This window comes from Thermobia domestica, chromosome 5 (assembly GCF_964235325.1).
Source record: "Thermobia domestica chromosome 5, izTheDome1.hap1.1, whole genome shotgun sequence".
Classification (NCBI taxonomy): Eukaryota; Metazoa; Arthropoda; class Insecta; order Zygentoma; family Lepismatidae; genus Thermobia; species Thermobia domestica.
The window spans coordinates 31,073,770-31,101,764 of NC_137458.1; the positions used below are offsets into that span (position 1 = coordinate 31,073,770).

General features: G+C 33.4%; 1 protein-coding gene across 2 annotated transcripts in view; it reads left to right on the forward strand.

Moving 5' to 3' along the window:
* Nucleotides 1-27,995, forward strand: part of LOC145685833 (uncharacterized) — a 210,576-nt gene that overhangs the window by 166,526 nt on the left and 16,055 nt on the right. For both annotated transcript variants that reach the window (XM_081758424.1, XM_081758423.1), the window contains exon 5: nt 11,061-11,169. In XM_081758424.1, the coding sequence (XP_081614550.1) occupies nt 11,061-11,169 (109 nt within the window). The remainder of the gene's footprint in view (nt 1-11,060; nt 11,170-27,995) is intronic.

The window sequence follows — 27,995 nt, forward strand, 5'->3', positions numbered from 1 at the left end:
TACATTAACATTGAAAGAAATAATTGCTTTACTAAATAAATAGTTAAAGATAAAATAACATAAAGAAAAAATACTATAACTAAGTCATATAACTATAAAATACGGCGTTTATCTCATTTGAGATTAAGTTCCCTCTTTTAGACATTATTTATATTAACTTTACTTATAATCTCAGGAGGGACTACAGTTTTGACTAAGTCCATCCAATTTCTTGATGATTAAATGGTTCTATTAAATCACATTGTACTCCGCATTCTTAAGTAGAATCAGATCGATTGCATGAAGACACAGAATTTGGATTGCTGCTGTTATAATTACTGCCACCTATGAATCGATTTTGTGCAAAATTATTAATAATTATTATTTCGATTATAATTTCGGTGATTATTTCTGAAATTCCTATTACTATTTCTACCATTAGGTTGAGTTGAATTGCTAGTAATATTTAGATTACTCGCTCGGTCATTAAAACGACGATTGTCATTTCCTTGTGTGTGGGAGCTATTTCCATTCTGTACATTTAGATTGCGAATATGGGCATAATTAATAGGATTGCGGCTAACATTACTCTGACCTCTATTGAGATTTTTATTGTTCATCTGCATTAAATATTGACTTTCAAAGTTCTGCTCTAGCATGACCATATGACTAAAATTGATACATTGTGCAGACATTAGCATTTGTTGCAATCGGAACGGCAATAGGATGCGAATAGAAGCAATTATACGCGATTCAGGATGATTAGGATTTAGAGCTTTTAATTCATTATAAGTCGATAATACAAATTCCGTGACATTCTTGTGGCTTCGCGGATCAAAGACCTTGGTACGTAATAAAGCATCTCTGTTGGCAAGTATAAAATCATTTTCATAATTGGATAATAAAGCAGCTTTAAAATCCGAATAAGCATGAAGATTTTCTCTGATTGCTTTGAACCACATTAAACATGGTGGCTGTAGGACGTGCGGAAGGATCTTCAAGAATTTTGACTCCTTTATTCCTATTAATTCACATTCGTCCTCAAACTTATCGATAAATACCCCTGCAGGAATATCATCGGTACCACCACTAAATTTTGACAATGATTTTACCTCGCTAAATCGCAAAGGTCTGTCATTATTATGGGATTTTAAATATTTATATTTACCATAGTATTTTGGATTCCTACAAGATGAATGTTTCTTTTTTCTTCCATCTTCGGTATTTCCTTCGCTACATCCCGATGATTCACTGTCCTCAAAAACTCGATGAGATGTTACTGGTTCTGGTTTCTTAAAAAGAGACTGATTTCTATATTCACCATTTTGAGGGATTACTGGTTCTAATCAATTTTACGAAGCCTGATTTCTATATCCACCGTGGGACTGATGTTTATGTCCACCGTCGTGCTCACTCTTAGTGGACTTGTATCACTCTTGAAAACAATTCATATCCCCTCTAAGTTCTCGGATGTGAAAAGTGTGTTCATTAATCACTGATTCCATTACTTTAACCACATCCTGCATTTCAGTATAATTTTGGTACACTCGTTCTATCTTTTGATCATAATGCTTAAATTTCGTAAAAATTTGCTCCTGCAATTGATCTTCTATTTTGCATTGTAACTGGTCCATTTTATCTTCAAGTTGTTCCTCAATTTTAAGTTGCATTTGCTTTATTGATTCCTCAAATTGTTGGTGAGTTGCCTGCTGGAATTCCTCAAACTGTTGATGAGTTACCATTTCCTGCTGGAAGTCCTCAAACTGCTGATGCTGATAAGTTACAATTTTCTGCTGGAGCTCCTCCAATTGTTGATGCTGATGAGTTACCATTTTCTGCTGGAATTCCTCAAATTGCTGATACTGATGAGTTACCATTTTCTGCTGGAATTCCTCAAATTGCTGATGAGTCACCATTTTTTTCTGAAGTTGATTCATTTGACAAGATATCTGCTTTAAGGGATCTGTCATACCTTCAGGAGCAGGAATATCCCTTTGCATAAGTCTGTCTTGGACACCTTCAGTTTCCGACATACCTCTGTGTATTTGTTTACCACTTCTTAGAACGGTAACATAAATGTTGGGCTCAATGGTGTTCGTTGTTACTCTACTTCGGAACGATACACTAATTCCCGGTGTGAAGGTATCATTTAAAATATGGAACAAAATAATCTATAATTTCGTTCCTTTCCCGTGGTTCTTAATAAATATTACTTGAGCCACAATATATATAAAATAACATTAGAACGTTAATATTATTTATTTTTACCTTCGTTTAGTATTCCGGATACAAACTTTTAATTCCTTCTACATCAATGGTTCTGATGACTTCCTAATTTCGTATCTAACATCTTTCATTTATTTCAATCAACACCGTAACTAAGGAAAGAGAATAATAATAAATTACAATTTCCTTTTCTTCCTTTACAAAATCTGCTCCGTTATTGCACCTTTAATCTTATTCCTAAGACCAGTACAGATAGATAATAGTACAGCATAATAATGAAATATACAACTACATACAACATACCGTTGTACTATTCGTCAATTTATATGAAAATTGATAACCGCTACGTGACACAGCCTAAGGATTAAATCTGACACAGTCCACTAGCAGACAGGTAGTTCCTCGACAAAGTTGGCATGCGATACACGGACTAAATTAAAGACGGTTATTTTGTTGCCCGAACACAAAATTGTACCATTCGGAAAATTTGGTACCCTGGTACCTCTGGCGATGGATCTCCCAAATTTTATCGCCGGTGTGAAGAAACATCTCTCATTGAATCATGATTGTCTCCAGATAGTTAGGAAGGGCACTCAGAGATACTTGAGATGGACAAAAGATGAAGATGAATGCTATTTTGTTTCACTAATCTATCATCACTTTAAATCACTCGAAATGCAGTTTTGTTACTACGCATCAACAAGGTTTAGGGGCAAATACACGTGGATTAATTCTCCAGACATAAAGCAGATCATGCCTTCAATTGTAATCATGAAATGGAGACGTAAACGGCAGTTAGATTTACTATCTTTTATGACAATCCTGTAAAAAGGTCTGATCCCAGCCGAAATTATTTACTCGTTTTTGGGATGTTAAACATTATTCTCTATAAAATTTATAAACCGGACTAAAATATTATCAAATAATACCGAGCAACAAAGCCTTTGGCATACACTCTCTTTGGAAATGGCTAAAGGAAGTGTTGCAGGTATACGTTATTACTCAGTGCAAATCTAATCTTTCAGTAATGGATGCCTTAGTTTTAGGAAAGTATAGAACTATCTGTATCTGCATTTAACTAACTGCTTGAAAAACTCATAGACTGTGATGCAGAGTTCCTGAATGCTCCCGAACTCAAGTGTAAATAATCTGAGTATATTAACACGTGATTTGTATCCCTGCTAAGTATGTGTCAAGAATTAAGGAAATTGTAACACGTAATCGCTGACGATACTGCAGTAAACATGCTGGATATTTTCAGACTCACATGTACACATGAATACATTTGCCAGACGCAAAGAAGTGTGTTACAGTGATTTGTGAGTGGTGTGAGTTATGCTGTGTTTCCTAGCGTATTGTAACTCGCAATTTAACCGTGATGTGGCAAGAACGCGTTGCAGACAAATTCATCCTTTAACCGGAAAGCATTCCAAGAGAAAACAAACGTACTCTAAATTATTCTTTTTGTGCCTAAATCTTAACTATGATCTTTTTGAGATAATGGAAAATCCTTTGACGAACGAGGGTTTCCGGTATTTACACTCTCAGGCTCTTATTATGTTAATTTATTAGAAAAACACTAACCGTCTTATGCAGTCATTTTGACGTACGATTAGCTTCATACTAAAGGCCTGACTACTGCATGAAACATATATTAGTAGAACTAATCATGCGTCAGAACGACTCTGCATAAGGGTCTAAATTTCTAGTATCGATGTGGATAAATTAGAATATCAACCTGGAAATGGTTGAATGTTGATTAGTGGAGCAAATGGTCGACAGGTGTGTGCGGCGCCCACCTTCAATATAATCCACAACTGTTTCCATAGTGGTTTATGACTTTTATGTGGAATTTATTTTGAACACATTTCTATATGTTGACTTTTTTGTGATATTTTATTATTTTCACAAATAAAATTATAATGTGTTCTTACAGAACTATTTCTTATTACAAGTTTTATATAGTTTGATTGTTAAAGATTTTTTTTATCAAATCTATTTTTGTTACCCGATAAACAATACTTTTTTATTATCATTATGACAAACATTACACTTTGTATTATTGTCACTACCACATGGACATTACACTTGTTAAATATTCATATAGTTAGAGTGAATTTCCAGCATATGCTGCTCATATGTTCATACTATTCATATTATAAGATTCAAATTTTTATACTTCATGTCTTCATCACTGTCTTGATATCGTGCATTACACTCCTGCAGATCTTGACTGTCTGTTCACCACAGATTGGCATTTCAAAAGTAGCACTGATACTTTTCTGTTTTTCCTCTTTGAAAATTAGCCACTATTTACGAAAGGTCATATTTGAACATGTGGAGCAGGTGCTTCATCGTAAAGCTGCAGATGTTTTCTAAACCCGAGGACAAATCTTCATGAATAGGTTAGAATGGAAACTCATGGAATCATATGGTCTCTAGTTAAACCAATCGCTAGACTCTTCTGAAAGTTTCTCATTTTATCATTGGTAATGCTGTAGAGAGTGATCTGTGTCTTGATAACACTAACGCCCAGCACAGTATAAAAAATTCGAAGACACCATCTCCAGCGTATCCCAGCCACACTGTAAAGTTATTTAATTCCATCAACGACATCAACATTTCTTTACTATTATTATAGAATATTACTACTTCTCTCTTGTCCTTGTCATTACTATCAACCGCATCTGTATCGTGCATTCTAGAAATCATTGTAATGTTTTGTCTTTTCTTGGGGACATAGGACACAAGAATGCACTAATCTCTGAAAGCAAACACGCTACTTTGGACCGAACGTGACTTTGTGTATAAAATTTCTAGTGGTAATTCGGGTTTGCTTTTCGTTATAAAAAGGTAACAAAGAAAGTTCGGTCGCTTTTCCACCTAACCTTCTTCGATCATCGATATGTCACATAAGACGTACTTGGCAGTTTAAGAATAATCTCCATAATCATCAACGACCTTCTGGCAACGTTCTAGAAGGCTATAGGTTCCATCGCGGGAGAACGTGGTGGGCCGTGAAGCGAAGAAGTGCATTTTGCACCTCTACTAGAGATTTGAAAAGGCGTTCTCTAGGATGGTTGTCCAAGAAATAGTGAAGGTGATAATCGGACGGTGCAACGTCCGGGGAGGATGACGGATGCAATAGTGTTTCCCATGCAAGACGTAGAATCGTATTCCAAGTCATCATAACCACGTGGGGCTTAGCGTTGTTCTGTAACAGGAGAGCCCCTTTTGCGATTCAAAAGTGGTGGCTCCAGAGTTTTGAGTTCTTGTTGCATTGATGCTCTGACCAGCTGGTAGCAATTTCCGAAGTACAATACCGCGAGTAGTCCGCCAAACACACAGGAGAACATTATTCTGGTTCAGTGCCGGTTTCGCCTGTTTTGGAAAAGGTTCATTGAATGCTAACCAATGATGACGGTGCCGTGGAGCTTCATACAGGACCCACTTCTCATCACATGTAAACATCCTGTCCAGATATGGCTCCTTCCTCACACGAGACAGCAAAGAATCACATATGTCTGCTTGCGTTGCCCTCTGGCCCGAAGTCAAATCATGTAGGACCCATCGGATTAAATTGTAGTGCTTCCTAAGTTGATGGAAGTGCTGGCGAATAGTTTCTCCACTCACACTGAATTATAGTTCCAGGGTAGTTTGAACCTAGTTTGATCTCGTACTACACACCCTGAAGGCGTTGTGCAGGTTCCATGTTTTTTCTGTTCTTACGCAAATCCACGATGTAAACTGAACTGCCACAAGCAGCTAGTATGTTGGATGTACCCACAACCAAGAACTGACCTTCCCCCTATCTCCATTCGCATTCAATTCAAGGTGTGAGGGCCAATTGAACACAGATCTTTACAAAAAGCTACATAACTTTCTTGGTTACCTTTATGCTTACCACAGCTTTAATTTTTCACCCGAAAGTTCAAACAAGTGTCACAGAAGAAAACAATGGGTCTTATGCATAGTCATTCTGACGAGTGATTAGTGGCATACTGAAGAGCTGGACTACATATATATTCTGCAGTATTCAGGTCTTCAGTATGACCCTAATAATACGTCAAAACGACTCTACATAAAGCCCCATATATGTACCGTAATTATTCTTCCTAAGCTTTGTATGGGTTCAATAAGCCTGTTCACAACAGCATCCGGGCAGGCATCCTTTAAGTAGGGGCTACTTGGTTCACTGGGAGAAACACTTCCATTTTCGAAGTGCAAGATATTCTGGAATCGGGCATGCGGAAAATTTTCAGCCCACACTTAGCTGACTTCTTACTAATATACAGCCAAAATAAGCACCTCTCACGAAATTACTATTTGAAAAAATCGAAAACTTTCCGAATTAGTGGCAGTTTATCTATAGCTTTTTTGAATGCAGTGTTTACATGCCATCAAAATGCATGGTTTTCAACATAAGAAGGTACTGTCTTAATTCATTTTATAACGGAAGAATTCTTTTGGTCTCCCCTTTGTGCTCCAAAAATCTCCATAAATCAATATGTTGATGAGGTTACTTGATACCTCAAGCAAATACAGGAGTCCTATCAGAGCCCGAATTCCGCCCATATTTGTGTCAATATCTCTCTTTCTGTTGTAATGCATTCTCATTAGTCAAAGACGAACATTGGTATAATTTCTTCTTCCCTGTCTAAGTCAACCAGGGAAAAACAATTTCCAAGAATCCAGAACTGTATTTGTATTCCTCGCAGAGTCCTTCGTAACTCTTGGCGCATGCATTACGACATTTATACTCCTCCTGTGAGTTTTCTGATATTCAGGATGAAATTCCACACAGTCTTCTGATCATTTCCTACATATTAACACACATTTGACATTGCACAGTGAAACTACATCATAATGTGTTATTATTATTTCTGTATTTTGTCGTCCTGTGTATGCTATTTAGTTTGTTAGTTATCACTAATTTACCTCCAGGTAATCAAAGAAATTAATTTTTGCGTGTACGTTGGTGTAAATAATATTTTCATAGCTCACAGTTGGACTTAGTAACACTTGGGTTATTGTTTTACGTGGCACGATAGTGTAGAGGTAACGTGTTAGAATCACGGGTTGTACAGCTCACCAACATAGGTTCAAACCATATTCAAGCTGAATTTTTTTTACAGAACGATCGTGAAGAATCGAAGAGTGACTTCTCATTCTGAACGATCAATCATTAAGAACGTGGAAGCAAAGAGCGGTAACACGATAAAGACGACTTATCAATGTAGGTTGCAGTGCAGTTCGAAACAGTTAATTGATATGAAGTATCCACTTATCATGCTATTGATCTTGGAAAGACTGTGCCATTTGTTAAACACGCTTTGGGTAAAGTAATCTGTGAAATATCAGTATAGTGCTGCACTTCGAAACTGCAAATGTCGGTTCGATTCTTCTTCAGGTATTATACTTTTCGCACAATTTAATGACAGCAAACAGAAATTCATCTGCGGTTGAAGAACTTACATAGATCACTGTCGAGAATCCGAGTAAACATTGTGTGCGTTCTTTATCATACAGTATAATAATAAGTAGTTTTCTATTTAAATTCATCATTCTCTCTCTTTCTCTGTCTTTCTTTAAGTTTCCTCATCATATCTTACCTTCTTTCCCTTCACCTTTCTTTCTAGATATCCTGATCTTCGAGTCTTATTTATTTATTTTCTCTTTCTCTTTTGCTTTCTTTCTATTTCTCTGACACACACACACACACAAATACATACATCTACTCTCTCTCTCTCTCTTTCTCTCATTGTGCGTGTTCCTGAGTTAAAATCCTGCCTGTTTTTATGGTTTATTCACTAGCTCTAATTCAAACAGAATCGTCCCGGTCCAAACCTTGACTTGGATGACCCGATCTGGAAAATCTAACTTGCAATTTCAGCTTCGAAGTTTTCGTGCTCTGGTGATATTTTCAGTCCTGGTCATTTATGAAAGAAACAGCATTTAAACGCAAGGTACTTAGCCAAATGTGTTCTTTCTTTCCCCGGTTACCGAGTATCAATCTAAACAATTGGTCAGTACGGACTTAAATCCATGACCCAGTCATGGTTCATAACCCAACACACATCACTCAACTGACACGATGACCTGTTTCAACTCTGAGTGTTTATACTATCTATTCAAATTATAAACTTATATTCACAATAAGGGAAATTAAGACTGGGTGTTGAGAACAAAATCTTCAGAGATGACTAGAAAATTCCTCTCTTTTTCTTATTTCATGAAAAGATTTTATTTATATTAGTTTCCATCATATAACTCAAAGCATTTTATTCACGTTTGAAATGTGAAACATGTATGGACTGCTACGTCTACAAGGAACATCCAATTTTCCTTTTGAACATATGTAACTTTTTATTGTGATAGAGTTTGGAATTCTAATATTGGCTATTTCTGAAAGAAATTTAGCAGTAAAGTAGCACCCATTCATAATTTTCTTTAGATTGCATTAGTGGCCTAGAATGGAAGGTATGACCTACGGTACCTACTGGGTTTATTATAATGGATTTCGAATCAGTACGTTCAATGAATAGCACCGAATTTGCAACCTAACCAAGCGCAATGAACGCATGTGTTTTAACTTTTGACATTGTCCTATATGTGTCTCCGAGCTCTATAGTTTCTCAAGGAAATGAAATCTTTGAGTTGTACATCACACGGTTATGCATGATAGGCAAAATGAAATGAAATGAAATGAAATCTTTGAGTTTTACGTCCCACGGTTATGCCGGTTAGGCTAAAGGAGACGGTGATGATGAGTACTGAATGAAATGGTGGAATGAAGAAAGTGGGAGGAAACGGGAGAACCCCGAGAAAATCCACGCACACGGTGTTTGTCCACCACAAAGTTCACTTGGCGGGGGCTGGGATCGAACCCGGGACCCCAAGCACCAGAGGTGAATGCTCTACCACTGAGCCACCGCGGCCCCGATAGGCAAAAGGAGATGGTGGTGATGAATAATGAATGAAATGGTGGAATGAAGAAAGTGGGAGGAAACGGGTGAACCCCGAGAAAACCCACGAACACGGTGTTTGTCCACCACAAAGTTCACTTGTCGGAGGCTGGGATCGAACCCAGAATCTCGAGTACCAGAGCTGAACGCTCCACCACTGAGCCACCGCGGCCCCAGAGTTTTACAAGGAGTCTAGTATTCATTTTGAAAGTGAATTAGTGAATTTTTCAATCATCCTTTATATATTCAAATAGCTCTGAAAAATTAAATTAAAATGTTGCTGTTGGATTCCTGTAAACAGAACTTTATAATGGTAACTTTTCTTTCAAGAAAAGATACGTTTTAGTTTCAGATTTTTATCTATGCTACATTTTCTCCTACTCTTCTTCTTCTTTTCTCTCTGCTCACGTCTGTACCTCTGTCTAATAGATAGCTATCGCTTTCAATTATTCCTTGTCTCTGTGTGTTTAAACTTCTCCCCTTATCAACTTATGAAGCTTGTATCATGTCGCTTTTATTCTTTCACGTTATCAATACTAGTAAATGTGTATTATTAAATTAAATTAAATTGCGCACATATTGTTTGCTAATCCTTTTTTATTGGAGAGACGAAGGAAGGAATGAGAGGATATCGCTTTACAAGACACGATTGGAGGTCCTAGCTGCACGGCGTTTGGTGTCACAATTATTTAAGTGCGAAGTGTACATATAGCAATCAATAATAAATAGCAATATTCTTTAATAATTCGACTGGAGAAATCAAATTACATCTCGTAGTTAATACTTAGGGGACTACATAATTTTTTCCCTTCATAACTTGATACTGATTGAACACCACTATTCGCATTTTGGGTAGGAGTATGTCGACTTATAATTAACAGATTTCGCTTATCAATGTTTCGCCATCTTATGTAACTCTCCGTTGGTGACTTAAAATATATAGAATAAAACACCTTCGTAGAAAGGACAATTTTTTGAAAATCTTATATTGTAATGATTTTGGTACAGTCAATAAAGGACTGAGATTTTATCCCCTTCTCCAATTTATTATAAAACTTGTAAAAATACAAATATCTTCGATTACAAAGACTATAATACTATCTGTCTTGTTAATATCGAGATGAGAGGAAAGTGGGTGTCTGCACGGTGCCCCTTCTCTCAAGGCAGTCTCCAAGACACCTACCGGTTTGGTGAGTCTTGAAGGATAGCCCCCTCAACTCAAGGCAGCTTCGCGAGGCTTGGTTGTAGTAAGGAACCCTAGTCCAGTGCGACCTCGTGTAAGTATAAGTGTACCTCTACTCCAGTGCGACCTCAGGGCGGTGTAGGTGATTTCATCATTTGGACGGCTGATGCTGGTTCCCTCGGTAGTCCGCCTTTTATCTGTCCTCTTCGGGTCCTTCCGTGAGGTCCGTCTTCTTTCGGCGTTTCTCGGTGTTTTTCGTGTCGGCTTCTTGTCTGCTAGGGTGCTTACAATTAATAGCACGTGTTGTGTTGACATGTGCTTTTGTCGTGATATGGGGATTCTTACAAAATTATTATTATTTCCTTTATCCAGTGCGCTCTCATTTGTTTATTTACTTTAAGACTTGCGAAAAGTAGATACCGATCCTGCAGTTCTGTTTAGTTAAGATCACGAGGAATTTACGTGCAATATCTATGACTTCGAAACGAGACTTTTCTTTATGTTGTTTTCTTTTCGTAAAATAAATAAAATAAATTAACAACAGTCCGTGACGAATGCTGGTACTACTTTCATGAGAAATAAACCAAGATTGAGTTCTGAATTTTCTACTATTTGCAGATATTTTATATGTTTTGTATCGGCATTTTATTTGCCATTCTTTGTCTGTATATCCCGATATATAATGATTGTTGCGATATACATTTCAGTTGCAAGTGATCTAGATGGATGTCAGAAGGGGAACATGGAAAAGGCTGCTTTTGATTGTGCTGTTAAAGTGAAGAAAGAGAAGGGCGACTCTGAAGATGCTTTATGCAAGTGAGTTTATTATTATCATCATCATCATCATCATAAAAGACAGACATGTCAATGTTGTAGTAATTCATAGTTATTGGCATTCAAGTTGAGTTGTCGTTAGCTTCGGTGCCCACCTGCTTGACGCTAAGTTTGCAATTGAAGCGCTTGGTTCTATGCCACATTTGAATGATTTTGAGGTAAATGAAAATTAAGTTTTGAAAAAATTCCATAAATCATATTTGTTCGTTTGGTTAATAAATTGCATTGTAAAAAAAGGCCCAACGTTTCTTCTAGCAACAGAACTCTAATTTGAATCAATTAAAGAATTAGTTACTGAATAAAAGAACGGTAAGGTTAGTGTTGAAGATTGCGGCATAGCACTATATTGCTGCTAGGTTTTCTTCATAAAAAAAGGGACTCAGTGTAAAATAATCCTATGCCACATAAAAATAGTTTCGAGAATCATATTAACGAAGGTTTTACAATAATAAATCATTACAACTGTAGTACTTGGCCTTCAAAATATATTATTGATAGAGCCGTTAATGCACAAATGGCCTGAACTTAGAACTAAGTTCGAGAAAGTGAACTTAATACGACAATCCGCACTTTTCGTCTCACAGTACATTGAGTAATTTGAGGTATGAAAGTTGTTGATAAAGTAACACTACGAGAACAATAGAAAGAATAAAGTGAATGGTAAACAAATGAAGTTCCCCTTTTATGTGTACACGGATAAATGTTTCAAACTTTTTCAGTGGATACCGAACTATGAACATAAATTTTAATAATATTTAACAACCTGGGATATCAGCAATGTTTCTACAGCATGAGCTTTACGTGTATGAGTGTGCTTGGAAACAGTAATACAAGCCAGTATTTCTAGTGTTTAGCTTTTCTTCTCATTTAATGCAAGTTTTACTCTACACTTAGAGAGCTATCCTCGTCTACATCATGTTTATTAGTTGCTACATTTTGCTCGCGGATGGTTAAAGCGTTCAAAAACGGGTGATGCCTGGCGGCATAAAGTATAGATCTTGCAAATCCTTGAACCTTTTACCTTCAACTAACAATTTTTCGTCATATTTTTTCCTCAGCTGGGCATTTGTTGGGCAGTCACGTTTGGTAATATTCACTGAGACAGTATTTCCTTCCGTAGAAATCTTCGCTTCCAATCCACCACGGTCTTTAGCACAGACTTTGAAGCTGTAATTTAGATAATGTCTTTGATTATCAGTATTTACGGTTGTGTATTTCTGACAAAAGACATTCTGTCACATTGAAGAAGTCTTTCTCCTCCATATTGACGACAACAAAAGTTTTGCGTTTGTTGATACGCAGTATTACATTTCTCCATTCATCTGGTGTTTACACTGCTCCACAATGTACCGTTTCGAATTTTTCAATTTTTCCAAAATCTCTGTCGGTAGGCAGCAGGATGTAGAATGGAACCAGAAAGTAGTTTCCAATTGATGAGTATTTTCTAGTTTTGGTTAGGTGATGCCACAAAGCCAAAATTGTCCGTTTTTTTGTACTGTACAGTTGTTTTCGATTAATCTATTTTCTAATACTATTAACATGTACAAAACTAAATAAAAAATGGAATATACATCTTTTTGTAACACTATATTCAAAATTTTTCATGTTAATAAAGCGAAAATTGTCTTTAGTTTTTGTTCTAATTCAATATACAAAAGGAACCTCGTCCACCACTTTGGTGTACAACCAACGATTTTCCCACGAAACGAAGAAAAGTGCATGCCACTATTATGTACCCAACGCAGGGATATGAAGCAGAAAAGTACCAATGCAGATGCAGTTTTAAGCAAATCTTTCATCAAAATAATTCTAAGCCCACATATTTTTGTCTGAGCTGCAATTCACAGAAAAAATGGAATCCAATATTTTTGTCTATGGTATATATATATATATAAAGGGTGTCTCACCTAACTTTGCGACTTGAAATATTTACGAAATGACAAAAAAATATGACAAAGCTAGTTACGTAAGAATGTTCCCATGTCAAGGGCCTATACAATTCTGTAAACTACAAGTGCTCTCAGAGAACTATCATAGGGCACTGGGAGAAAACTTGAAAGTTTTAAATGGAAATATCCTATTTTTATTGCAAATTCTGATTCTGCGATCGAAAGTAAATAACTTTTATTTGAAACACTTTTTCTCTATTCTACTAGATGGAGTTGTAATAACGTAATAACAAAAATGGATATCACGTCACCCACCTAAGGCTGACGATAAACTAACTAGCTCGAGAAATTCCTTGCAATTTAAGTACGTGTCCAATCATTTTAAAACATCTCCTGAACTAACATAAAATAAAATTGCCTTCATCTTCCCAAATTCCAAATAGAAACCCTCAATATTAATGCAGGCTCGGATACTGCGACCGAAAATACACAGCTTTTAGTTTATGTATTTTATCGTTGTCCTCCTAGATAAAACATAAATCGCAATAATAATAATAATAATAATAATAATAATAATAATAATAATAATAATAATAATAATAATAATAATAATATCATATGTCACCTGAGGTTGATAAATGGAAAGCCGGTTTAAGAACTGAAAATGCTGTGTGATGTTGGTGGTAAGACTTGCAAACAAACAAAGTTATGAACATTTTGTAATAATATTCTTTAGGAAATGAGATTTCTCTGTGAGCTTGCAGACACTATGAAAGTTGATTAACTCTAGCTCTCCGTTGGTACAGGATATATCAATTGATAATAAAACATAGTGTCAAAAGAGAATTAGATTATTAACTTTTGTCATGTTTATATAGATATGAAAAGAGGTGAAAGTGAAAATGAACACGTAAGGTTGACCGGTGGATCTTTCAAAGTTTAAAAGGACATCATTTTGTTGTTATGGTTATGTAGATGTGTATAAATATGATTTGATTTGAAACTGCATATGGTTCCATTTGAGAAGTGGAAGTAAACGTGAACATGTAAAGTTGATCGGCAGAACTAAGAGAGCAAATGGGCTCTTATAAATTTAGAGGAACAAATAACATTTGACCAGAAGACACATATGTGTTACCAATATTTATGTTCTGTAAATTCTTATGGTTGATTGTAAATTACGGTCCAGCAACGTAGAAGCCATTAGATATTGGTAGCAGTAAGCATTATTACAGAGATCCTCTAAACACTCAAGCTGTATTTCAACTGGTTTCTATTAGAGCTCTCAAAGTAAAGTTCTAACGCGCTTGATGATACGAGGATTGGGCAATCACCAAAGGTCATGTGCTGAAGTAAGGTAATATTTAAAGAAAAACGTCTACTGTTGAGTGCAGCGTAAGACGTGCCGCGGAAACGGTAACTATAAAGGATTGTAACATTCCTGGTCGAGCAAAATCGGCGATAAACAGCTTGATGTTGCAGTCATTTGGTGAAAATCCTAAACTTAGCATTCAAAAAGCTGCTGAACAACTTGACATTAGTCACATTTCTGCGGAAAGAATGAAGAAAATTAAGTTCCACCCATGCAAAGTTCACCTGATACACCAGTTGAATCAATATGTCTTTGATCGGCGTGTAGAATTTTGTGAAGATATGATAAAATATATCACTGGTGATCCTACTTTTCTTACTAGCAATGTGTTCTCTGATGAAGTCATGTTCCGCGTAACCGGTTACATTAACAGAAGTCATTGCTGGTTTTGATTTGACAGCAATTTCATTGGTGCTTTCAAACACGTTTACATCCTGAGAAGCTGAATATCTGGCCGATAGTACTAAATATAAAACAATTGGTCTCTGTTTTTAATTAATAACGCTTTGACTTCTGAAATGTGTGAGGAGATGCTTCGAAATCAAGTAGTTCCAGCAATAAGAGACACTACAGAAGACAATTCTGCTCACAGATGGTTCTAGCAAGATCTGCGGGACCGCACAACAGTGTAAATATGCGGCAACTTTTTAAACGTAATTTCCTAAATAACGGATTTGGCAGAGGATGTGAGATTGAGTGGCCCGCTGGTTTTCAGCTTCCCTGATTTATCGCCACTAGACTAATTTTTCTGGGTTTGTCTAAAAATCCAAGTATATCAAACAATGCCAACCAGTTTGTATAATCTTCGTCAAAGGATTATTGATGAGTTTGCTCTTATTGAACTCGACGTCATCATGAATGCAGTATTTGTGTTTTACCATCGAATTGATCACTGCCATAGCAAGAATGGTGCGCAGTTTGATCACATGCTGTGAAATATCAGTTACACGTTGTTCATCAGCCAATTTTAGACAACCAAGTCGTGAGAAGGAAGGAGACTCATGATTATCAAGTTCTTCGAAAACAAGACAGGAATACACTACTTGGCTACTAAAGGTGATGTGTAAGTAGGGTACATATGTATGTTCTGCAGACACTTTTCCCCCTTCCACCCCTAACTACCAAAAAACTATGAAGCCACCACTGGCTATAGTACTTTAACACAGAAGGATAACCCAAAGTGAGATTACATAGGCTTTTATGACATTTAAAATCATAATAACTTACATCTAAAATTACACTACACTACACTACATATAATTACACATTTTACTCTATCCCATAATGACCCCAAGCTAATGTATTTATACCATCTCGCGCTATATATATTTTATCGTCCGAGGAATCTAGTGCCAGCTTATGAACGGTTATGTTATATATATCGTGCTTATAACTCCTAATGAGGTTTATGTCTTTATATGTTTTTACATTTTTAAATAAACTTTCTTTATAATCATTAAATTGCAACTCTTTTGATATTACAGCTTTAGTTACTCCTTTAGCTTTTTTCTCTTCTTTATTTTCTACTCTATAAGCATACATCTTTGATCTCAATCCAATAAACTCCGTCATTATTTTACCCTTATTCTCATCTTTCATCTTACCTATTACTTTTTTGTTTATTAGTGGCAGTCCATATATGTTATTTTCCCCGTATTCACTCGTATCAAACTGGTCAACTATTTCTATTATATCTTTATAAAAGTCATCAGTTTCAATCTCATATATAAAGCTATCAGTATCCATATAACATAAATCTATATTGTTTCCATATTTCGGCTTCATCGTGTTATAGTGAAAATTATACATTAATAGTTTTGACAGTTCTAATACACTCATACCAACATATATTGGTTTATTAAATGTCAATCGCTCTTTTTTCATATGTATAGCACACAAATTGTCTGTAAATATTGTTCTGTAATCAAAATTTGGTTTTGCAATAATTTTTTCTACTCTTTCAGGATCACATTCTAGTTGTATGGGCTGCCTCTTTCTAATATTTTCCATTGTTTTTCCGAATAATGAGTTATTCATGAGCTTATAAAAATCTTCTTCAAACTTGGTTTTAGCTTGCGTTCTCATATTTGTATTTAAATGGATGTATTTCTTTAACCAGTCTGATTGTTTGAATTCTAATACTCTATGCACTTTCTTTAATTTCATTCCAAGCGACATATATAGTTTTAAGTTCCTATAATGTTGCATATCTCTACTTATTATAAAGTGTTGTTAGTAGTTTCGATTGTTTAGATTCTGGTGGACACATGTTTTCTGGAGCTAATGGTAAATCAGAATGTTTGTTGTGTAAATACTTCGGATATTCTAAATCTACTTCTAATATGTAGCCAGTTTGTGAGTCATCTGGAATGTTCATTATATCTATGCAAGGTTTAATCCATTTAAAGTCTTTATAAGGCATGTATTGACTCATCGCCCACCCATATAAGTTGTTTGCGTCTAGATATGCTAGGTATGTTGAACACTCATCTTTATTATAATCTTGCATATATTTGTTGTTAGCTTTTATATAGCTTTTACTGCATTGTGAGATTCCACCTCATACCTTTTTCTAGCATTAGTATTTTATTATAATCAGTCAACATTTCTAAGTTAATTTTAGTCATCTTTAACATTGCATCCCACGATAGACCCGGTGCTGTATACTACCAAGCAGGATCTAATCCATATGCCTTTAAACACACATCTCTAAAGTTTTCGAATATATCTGTTAATTGAAAGACATCTGTTTTGTTATAATGTTCAGTTAAGTCCCTCACTAACTTCAGATCGAATTCTTTACAAACTCGTACATGAAGCTTATGACGTTCAGGACTCATTTTTTCTCCTGTTAATCTGTTTGTAAATTTGTCTATAGATAATGGAACAGATTCTTCTAATTTTTCAAATGAATCAACATAATCAAATGGATAATCACCTTTAGTATTAACTAGATCAAGTTTATCAATCGGGAAAAACTTTAATGTTTCTCGAAATTGTTCTGGTTTTAAATTACTAGTTAACTCTGCTAAACTCTTTGGCATAAATCTAAATGAATCTACAAATCTTAAATTTATTCCATCTTTTTTTGGTCCTGTTTTTATATATTTTTCATATGTTATGTACCTTTCCTCTTTATTAGCGATTAGTTTAATTTTCTGTGTATCATAAGCTAACTCCTTAATAAACAAATGCGTATCATAACCAGTTAAATTGTGAAGAAATACAGGAACAAAGTTGGGATTTTTATAGTTTAAATTGCAATAACTGTGAGCTGCACCTCTAAACTTTCCAGTTAAATGATCATGATCTCTTACTTTTGTTTTATTTTTATTTATCTTATACAAAAACTTTTTTAAGTCATGCTTCCATTCTTTTATTTTTCACCCATATCATCTTTATCCTTGTAGAACTTTATTTTCTTCTTTAATATATTTATTTTTTTCTCAACGGCTGGTGGTAAATCATTCAAATTTTTCCCACATATATGACAAGTATCTGAACTGTTATAAGCTTCTATTTCTTCCTCAGTAAGCGGACTCATATTTACTATCCTTTTATATATTTCCATAATTTCTATTGCTTCTTTTTGTAACATTTCAATAAATACTTTCGCAGCATCTGGACCTATATAACTAACAGGGGCTTTATAGTTCCCATTTGAATATTTGACATAGTAACAAAAACTCATTGGTTCATGCTTTTGATATTTTACTGTTTTACTACAATTATGCTCTATTTTTAGCTTACATAAGATACATTCAAAGTCGGCAAATATGACAAATGGAACTCTTAACGAACGATGATAGTTTTGAAACTCTATTTGATTGTCGTATGGTTTTGGAAGTTCTATTCTAACAGCCTCATGTTCTTTACAATATAGCTCATGATTCTCTAATTGCTTCTCATTTCGAAAGTGTCTTGTTAAACATCTATCACAAAAGTATAACTTATCAGTATGTTTTGTTACTTGACTTCTTATTAATCGTGATAGGTCTTTTATCCAACATAAATGACTATTATTTTGATCATCTTTTATATATAATAAACATGTTTTTCTTGCTTTGTTTTTGTGATGTGAAGTGGATATACATTATAGTTCCTGTCATAGCTGTAAACATTGATAGAAATATTACTTCTTCTTTCAAATTTTGGAATATCTTTTAATTGTACAGGAAATTCAATGTTATCACAATACTTCTTTTGCAACTCATTAACAAGCTGTTTATAATGTGAAGGTCTTTGATACTGAGAACATCTGTCTATAGGTTTTAAATAGCTTGCAATAGAATACAAGAAACATTCATTGTCTTTATTTTTAATATTAATCACTGCTTTCTTATCTTTAATTGGTTTAGGAAGTTCAATATAGGAAGAAGCTCTTAATGGTACATATTTATTTAATCTGATTTGTAAATATTTAATTTGATGCAATGTCCATCCTGATCCTCTACCTTCGAATTCTTCCATTTCTCTACGAGGCTTTTGTTTGGCATAAGATATATATTCATTAGAGTCAGTTGATTCTAATATTCTCTCGTTTGATGTTTCAAAATTACGCTCTTGTATTTCTTTATCTTTAATATAGTCACAAATGAAAACAAGGTTAACTTTAACAGGATGAAATTTTAATTCCTCTTTGATTTTGTTAATAGCAACTCTTCCACTTGTATCTAAAAATTTTATTGGGTCTTTATATCCTCCTGTGTTTTCAAATTTAATGGTTTGTAAACGCTTCTTTAATGCTGTTTCCTCTAATTCTACTTTTACAGGTATACGTGTTGGTTTTTGTTCTTCAATTACTTCTTGTTTAAATGGGAATACATTTCTAATCTGTTTTCTGCTTTGTTCATCATCATATTGTTTAAGGTTTATTAGTTCATGTTTCCTTAATCGGGGATATCTTTTGATTCCCTTGTCTTTACATTGTCGTCTTAACTCTAGTATGGTAAATCTATTATAATTACTCATCTTATTTACTATATAGAAAATCTTACTACACAATTTTTATCTTCGCCGGATTATTCCTAATCATTTTTGTACTATTTTTACTTTCATTTATCCTATTACAACACTTAACATGGTACCCTCCTGCCATTGTCTACATATTACGCGTTGTATTAGAACACGACTTTCATGGGAATAACCCATCAAAGTTACATATACACATATTGAAATTAAATCATTTTTGTAAACTTACTCATCATCGTCATAATCATCACTACCATATTTATATTCATCATCACTACTCAAATCAGATGTTTTGTTGCATTATTAATAAGTCTTTTTCCTTTAATAATATTTGTTTCTCTAATAGTGCTGCTAAGAGTTTAAGATCATGATGAATTAGTTTAAGTCTATCATGTAATAAATCAAATTCTTTCTCCATATTTATTATATAGAAAACCAACAAAAATGAGGTAAATTTAAAATATCTAAGAACAAAAACGAACAAGTGCATATGACTAGTGCTAAGGAAATATATAGCAATCTTACAAACCTATATTTGATTGTGTATGTAAACATTTAGATATTGGAGGTTATAATGATGAAGACAAAATAAATTTTAGCATCTCCATAGGTATGTTAGATCATTTGTTCAAGAAAGCCACTAAAGAAAAGAACTCATTTCTTATACAAAACATTCTCTATACAAACGTTATGAACTTGTCTGATGAGATATTAGATTTACGGACTGGTGAACAATGGTTATCTATAGGTTATGATGATTATGAGGAGAAATATAACTATGATCACATTACAGAAGATTTCATACGCAAATATCTGCAGAAAGTTAATTTGAGCGAAATATGTTCATGGAAAAAGTTATCGGAAGAGTTTATAAGAGAATTAGCTGATAAAGTTGATTGGGAGATTATTTCGGAAAGCCAAGACTTATCAGAAGACTTTATAAGAGAAGTTGCAGATAGAGTTCATTGGAGAGAAGTATCGTATAATCAAAACCTATCTGAAGAATTTATTAATGAGTTTATAGGCAAAGTTGATTTTGATGCTATATCTTATGGAAGCAAACTCTCTGAAGCCTTTATACGAGAACATGCAGTAAAGTTTCCTGGTGGCGCTTATCTGGAACTCAACAATTATCAGAAAACCTTATAAGAGATTACGCTGACTATAAGTAGATTGGGAAATAATTTCAATGTTTCAAAATTTAACAGAAGGATTTATTGCAGAGTTCAAAGACAGAGTTCATTGGCATAACATTTCAATTTATCAAAACCTGTCTGTAGAGTTTATATATTTATTTAGACATAATGTAGATTGGGGAGTTATAATAAAAAATACCGTAATAATTCCGATTTAGGTAGTATATTGAATTTAGCATTCGATGTTAGAACAGATGGTTTGTTTAATGTTAAACTAATTACTTTTTATGACTATTATATCATAAAAGTTGTAGCCTTAATTATTATATCATAAAAGTCGTAACCTTAATTATCAAATAATAACCTATCATACAAGCAATCTATACTGTTAATCAATTCTTCTTCCGATAGGTGCCCAAAACTCATTACCCTTACCTTTACGAATATCTAGTTCTTGCTGGATTAGGTTGAATAGCTTAATACTGTTAGGATCTCTAAACTTTTCGTATATTGTTACATGATTCGGATATTTTTCTTCTGCTTCATTTAGAGGCTTATATAGGCTTCTCTTTTGACAGCGAATACCATAATAAGGGAAAGGATCATTAGGTTTGTTCTTCTTATATATGATTAGGCAATTATCTTTTGAAACATCATCTGTATATGGTGCTGCGATTGTTTTAAGATGATTTATTTCCTTTTCTTGTTTCTTATTGTTTATACGTAATTCATTCATTTGTTGTTCTATTTCTTGTAGTCTTGTTTGCAACTCTTCTTGGACTTCTTGAATTTGTTTAAAATTAGAAACGAAATAGTCTTCGAGCATAGCATTTGTCATAGAAGTCTTGTGATATCCATAAAGCAATAGCGAGAAATATCTTTTTATACATATATGTTCCTGATATTAGATTATTTATTTCGTTACCAGCTAGTTTTACTGTGTAAGATGAGTTTTTGAAGTGGTCCGAATTCGATCCACTTAGTTTGTTATTGTAATATTCTAATATTTCATTTGAATCTTTATTTTCTAGCCATTTTTTAATCTTCTACCTCCGCTCTGACACAACTTAGTAGCGTTGAAATATCCTGTACTCTTATCTATAATCAATCTAAAGTCACCAAAAATACCATACCAATAATTACCTTTAATCTGTTCATAACAAATATCATTTAAACTATACGAATTATCCATAGTACTCATATTTATTATATAAAAATGTTGATTTAATCATTTTTGGAGTTTTGCCCACACCAATAAATTCTTATTCACCATCTTATCATATCAAGTATTAACTCTTTCGAAATCGTTACACCCTTACATAATCATATAACATAGAGAGTAACGGTTCGCTAGCCTTTTATGGTTATTATTCCATAAAAGACAAAATTTATATTTAAACTACAACATTACTTTTATCTATCCAGCTATTATGTGAATCATCAAAACCTAGCCATTTAACATATACTTTATCACCTTTCTTTCTTAACACCTTTTCCACCAAGTATTCATCTGTATGTTTCGTCTTTAATAGTTCTCGTTCGTAAAATCTACCTTGTACATCCTCTTCTTCTAAATCTTTAATTCTATATGTAGGCGGATTAGATGGAATAACTTCGCTAATAACAATCTATCTTGTAATAATAAAATCTACCTTGTACATCCTCTTCTTCTTAATCTTTAATTCTATATGTAGGCGGATTAGATGGAATAACTTCGCTAATAACAAATACTTCTGTTGACCAATTAGGTGTATATCCTTTCTCAAATAACCCTTTCGATTTACTTATACGAACATGATCACCTAATTTGTATTTGGGTTTAACACGCTTATATTCTTTTTGATACACTTTCTTCAATATTGTTTGCTCATTCTTCTTGTTAACTTCTATAGGCTTTAAACCAATTGTTCTATGTACATTATTATTATACTCACTAACCAATGTTGGTAATATCTCTATCCATTTATAATTTCCTTGTGTTGTGAACCTTTTCCACATGTTTTGTTTAAGTGTTCTATTAAATCTCTCAACAACAGAAGCTTTCTTACCACTATAGGTTGAATAATGATTAATCTTATTTTCATACATTAACTTCTTAAACTCTTTATTATAAAACTCTTTACCTTGATCAGTTTGTAAGTTACTAGGTTTTCTCGTTCTTAATATGGATTCGAATGCTTCTGTAACATTTTTACCACTCTTATCTTTAACAGGAACTGAAACGCATATTTCGAGAACACATCTATAATCGTTAGCAGATACTTATAGCCTTTATTTAATTTGGAAACACCTTTTAATACTCCACTCTCCATTTCTACAAGATCAGCTTGCCAAAGATCATCGATACCTTATATAACTACACTTAATCTGTCAGTTTTTTCTAGATGGTTTGTGAATTTCCTCTATAATGTCTTCTCTAACACCTTTACCATCATATAGTCAATCAACCTTTTTAACGAATTGAGTTTTAGTAACACCACATACAGAACAAATACCTTTCTTTATATATCTTCCATTCTTTATTTGTTCAATTCTAATGGTACCTTTCTCCGTATCTGTCAATTTCTTACACTTAACACAATACATCATCATTATTTATTGTATACAAAATCAGCAAAAAAAATTAAAATTTATCACTACCTAATACTATACTTTTAACATTATCATCATCACTTGATTCGTTTTCACTTTCATCTTCTATTTCTATATACATAATAAGCAATAATAATTTACCTTCTTTCAATTCAGAATCTTTGTTTGATCTAATTGTTAACTGATCATATATATTAAAGTGGAATGGAAAACTTTCAACTAAAGCGTCATTTAAAAATAGGTCTATAAGATGTTTATTAAGTCTTGATTCTATATGCATTAACCTACCTCTATAAAGAAATTTGTAAGCAGCAGCTAGATTATATACAAAAAAGGCTGGTTTCCCAAGATAATCTTCTGCAAATCGACATGGAAATTCAACAATTGCTTTTCTTGTAAGTAAATTAAACTCTTCTTTCACTGATTCAAGCTGTTCTAATGTTACAAAATCTTGTTTATCAATAGCATTAGATACATTAACCAATCTTTTGTTCTTAAAATCAACCCAGGATGTAAAAACTTCTCTAGATTGTTCTTTTATACCTTTAACATTACCAAAAATATCCATATTTATTATATAGCAAACGTCTTTAGGACCTCTCTTTCTATGTACATTATAACAAACAATAATTGCCCTTCATCCATAGCTGAATTTTTAGTTGGTTTAATTGTAATTGTAGCATTCTTGTTAAAATTAAAAGATAAATTTTTAATTAAAGTATCGCCTAAATATATGTCTAGAAAGTATTTATCCAATCTCAATTCCATGTGCATTATTTTCCCACTATAGAGAAATTTGTAACCATTAGAGAGATTAAATATTCTAAAGATTGGGTCTTTAACATTCTTAGCTCTCAATCGATATAATAGAGGTATAGTTTCTTTCTGCATAATCAATTTAGTAGTATCCATCCAAATCTTTTGAAAATCTTCTTTCTTTACGTAAGTGTCTTGTAACGTTTCTAATGCATTTTCAAATCGTTTTCTATCGTTCTCTAATTGAGCTTCTATTGACCTAAGTTGACTTACGCTAACAACATCATTTAAATTTTCCAACAATTTTAATTTTTCTTCACTAATATCAACATTGCCAAATATATCCATACTCATTTATTATACAGAAGATGCCCATTTTAATTTTTCAAAACATTTCTTTAACATCTCTATTTGTTTAGGCCAATCAATATCAACATGAACATCGTGCTTTTCCAACAGATATTACAATACACATTTTAAGTTAATAAACAATAAGTTTTCGAAGTTGTTTATAAGTGTTTCTTCCATATGTCGTAAGTTTAATGGTTTTTGATCGGTAACGTGATAGTGTATTAAATAGACATCATCATAATATTTTGTGTATTTGTTTTTCTTTAGTACATCTAGAACATCTTTTGTTGATATTAAATGTTTTGATATATCCCTAAATTCATCATTTAACACCTTGAACATATCTTCAGGAATAATTCTATCCTGTAAAGCTTGCAAACGAGATAACTGTAACTTAAATCTTTTTGTAGTATCATACCATGGTTTTCTTACGCAGGCAGCTCTCATTCCTTCATTAGTACTGTAAATCCAACCTTTCGCTACAGAACAATCATCACAAATGTATGTACTCCTACCTTTTGTTAATGATTTACTACCACAATTACAACATTTTAATGCTCCGGTGTCATAATTTGACAACATGTCCTTTAAGGTAATTATTGGATATAACTTTGCCAACTCTTCTTCCGTTTACAAAAATTTAGGTATTAACATTTTCCATAACTGAATAACTGTATATAGGTTGTTTTTATCTTTTAAGTCTATCTTACTAACATCCCAAAAATACCAATCAAATTTATATTTAACTAGTGCATCCAGTTCATCCTCATGCTTCTCAAAATAATCTAAAAATCCATTGTGTATAGCTTCCATATTTATTTTAAAACAAAACTTATAGATATACCATAAAAGTACTTAAACTTAATCATTTTTAATCATATAAATAACATCACTAAAAGAATACCCTTGATTTAGAAGATTTAAAACCTTAACACAAAGATGACCACATATAACTGAATTAAAGTCTTGTATTCGTTCATCATTGTCAAATAAGTTTTCAGTACCAAGATATTGTACTAGTTGTTTAGGAGAAACACCACCATAAGAATCAAATACGTACTTTATGTTGTTATCTTTCCAATAGCATATCCAATGAGTGCCAATGTTTTCTGATTTATCGAAGTTAACTACACCACACTCATTTACATAGGGTTTTTGTGGAAGTTCGTCGCTCATAAATACGCCTCTAAATCGTTTTATCTTTAATTCTTTAACCAATCTCTCTATATCGAAGTTGGTCAATGGTTTTAGTTTTTTGACTTCTTTGGTTTACCCGCTCCCTGCTTTTCTTCCATAGCCATATTGTGTCTTTTTTGTTCTTCAAGTTCTTGTTTATTCTTCTTAGCATCCAGTACAGTTTTAGTAATCGCTGCTGCACCACCTGCTAATGAACCAACTGCTCCTAAAGCTGCTAAAATGGCTGGAATTGTAAAGATAAAACCACACATATGCTCCTTAATCTTTTTCATTTGTGCAGTAGTTAAAGTTAAATCCATTCCTTTACCTTCTTTAATTTTCTTAGATTTATCGCTAAGTTGTTTCTTTGTTAATACATGATCGATATTAAATCCTTTAGTTCGTGTTAAGGAACACTAAACATACAACCTTTAATAGAACACACCTTCCTATTTATTTAAGAAAAAAATCTTAGTTTGTAAAAGTACAGTTGTTGTAGCTCAACCAAATTCAATTAAGGAATCAGTCTCATCTGTTATCCTTATCTCAAAATTATCAATTTTGTCTTTGGATATAGGGAAAATTAATGGATAAGTAGGCTCATAAATAATACTATGTTTAAACTCGGCGTCTGTTTTAAATGATGTTATAATTCCTGTTTCTCTATGTGTATATTCAGTATCTTTAACAAACATACCATCAGCTATATTACAGTGAACATTAATTGTATCGAACGGATGAAACTTTGGTAACTTCCAATATGTGTTTTGTTTTTTTCTAGAACTTCAAGAACATTAAACCCGAGGACAGTACCTATACCACCAATTGTAACATCATTACTATCAGTTTCTATTTTAACTCTATTTCTTAAATGATCTTCTGATAATGTTATGTTGATGGACTGAGATTTTAAATACTCATTAAGTGATTTTAAATTATATTGCCCTTCTGGTATAAAAACTTGTCTATCACCATATGAGAAACTGGTTTTTTCTGTTGTTGGAGTTAGATATGTACTGTAAAACCCAACTAATCCTATACTTAAATAGTTGCTACTGTTGTCTAATTCGTAATGGAGTTTCTTCTTTAAAACAGAAGTATCACTCCTTAACTTAAATACCTTAGCCATTTATTATATAATAAATGAATGAGTTTGATGAAATAAAATGAAATCTTTGAGCTTTACGTCCCACGGTTATGCCGGTTAGGCTAAAGGAGACGGTGATGATGAGTAATGAATGAAATGGTGGAATGAAGAAAGTGGGAGGAAACGGGAGAACCCGGAGAAAACCCACGCACACGGTGTTTGTCCACCACAAAGTTCACTTGGCGTAGGCTGGGATCGAACCCGGGACCCCAAGCACCAGAGGTGAACGCTCTACCACTGAGAGAATGAGTTTGATTTACCTAGAGAGATTCCAAGAGAGAAAGTAATCAAGTTAATAGAAGATATCATTCAAAAGTTAGAATACAGTTTAAAGAAGAAAAAGAGAAAACTACGAATTGTTAAATACGCATACTACACTTTGATTATGTTATCGGTTATACTTTCTGCAACAGCTGGGCTTATTAATATTTTTATACCTGTAACAATTTACTCAATATTAACAACATCTCTTGCGACTGGAAGTGCTATAATAACAGGTTTGTCTTCTAAGTTAAACATAAGCAAAAAAAGATGAATATAAAACCCTTGTCACTTGTATTAATTCATATAAAGAACAGAGACGATAATAACATTAAATGGCGAAATGGATAACGAATATATAAAAGATACGCTGCTTAAGATCAGAGAACAATTTAAAGATATAAGATCATAAAAGAGACGATTTTCTCTATAATAAATGAGTAAGAAAACTATTAATTGGGATGTAAGAGAGATGATAAAAGAAACAAGTTAAGAAAAGAAATAGAGAGCTTATACCGGATGATATTCGTTGTCTTATTGTGGGTCCATCTGGGTGTGGTAAGACGTTTTTGCTATTTAATTTTTTATTACAGCCAGGTATGTTAAACAATAATTACTTCTACATATATTCTAAAAGCATGAATCAGCCAAAGTACGTGCAATTAAAAGATCGATTTGAAAAAGCAGAACTAAAGTTCAATAAACAAATAGCTACGTTCTTAAACGGTAATGATTGTATTGTACCTATTGATGAATGTGAAGAATACTCTGTCGTTGTGTTTGATGATTACATTTTAGAGAATCAAGATACTGTTAGAAATTACTTTACAAGAGGTAGACATAGACATTTAGACTGTTTCCATCTTGCACAAACATTCAAAAGTACCTAAACAGCTTATAAGAGATAACGTTAACTTCCTATGCATATTCAAACAAGATGATACTAATCTTAAACGTGCGTATAATGAGTTTGTTGGAGGAGATATGTCTTATGATAAATTTAAAGAGATATGTTCAAAATGTTGGCAAGGTCATGGTTTTATAGTAATTGATATGACAAGGAAGGAAAACAGTGGTATGTATAGGAACAAGATAAAACACTTTCTAAACGTTTGATTTTTATTGATGTTTTTGACGTTTGAACGATTGACGTTTTT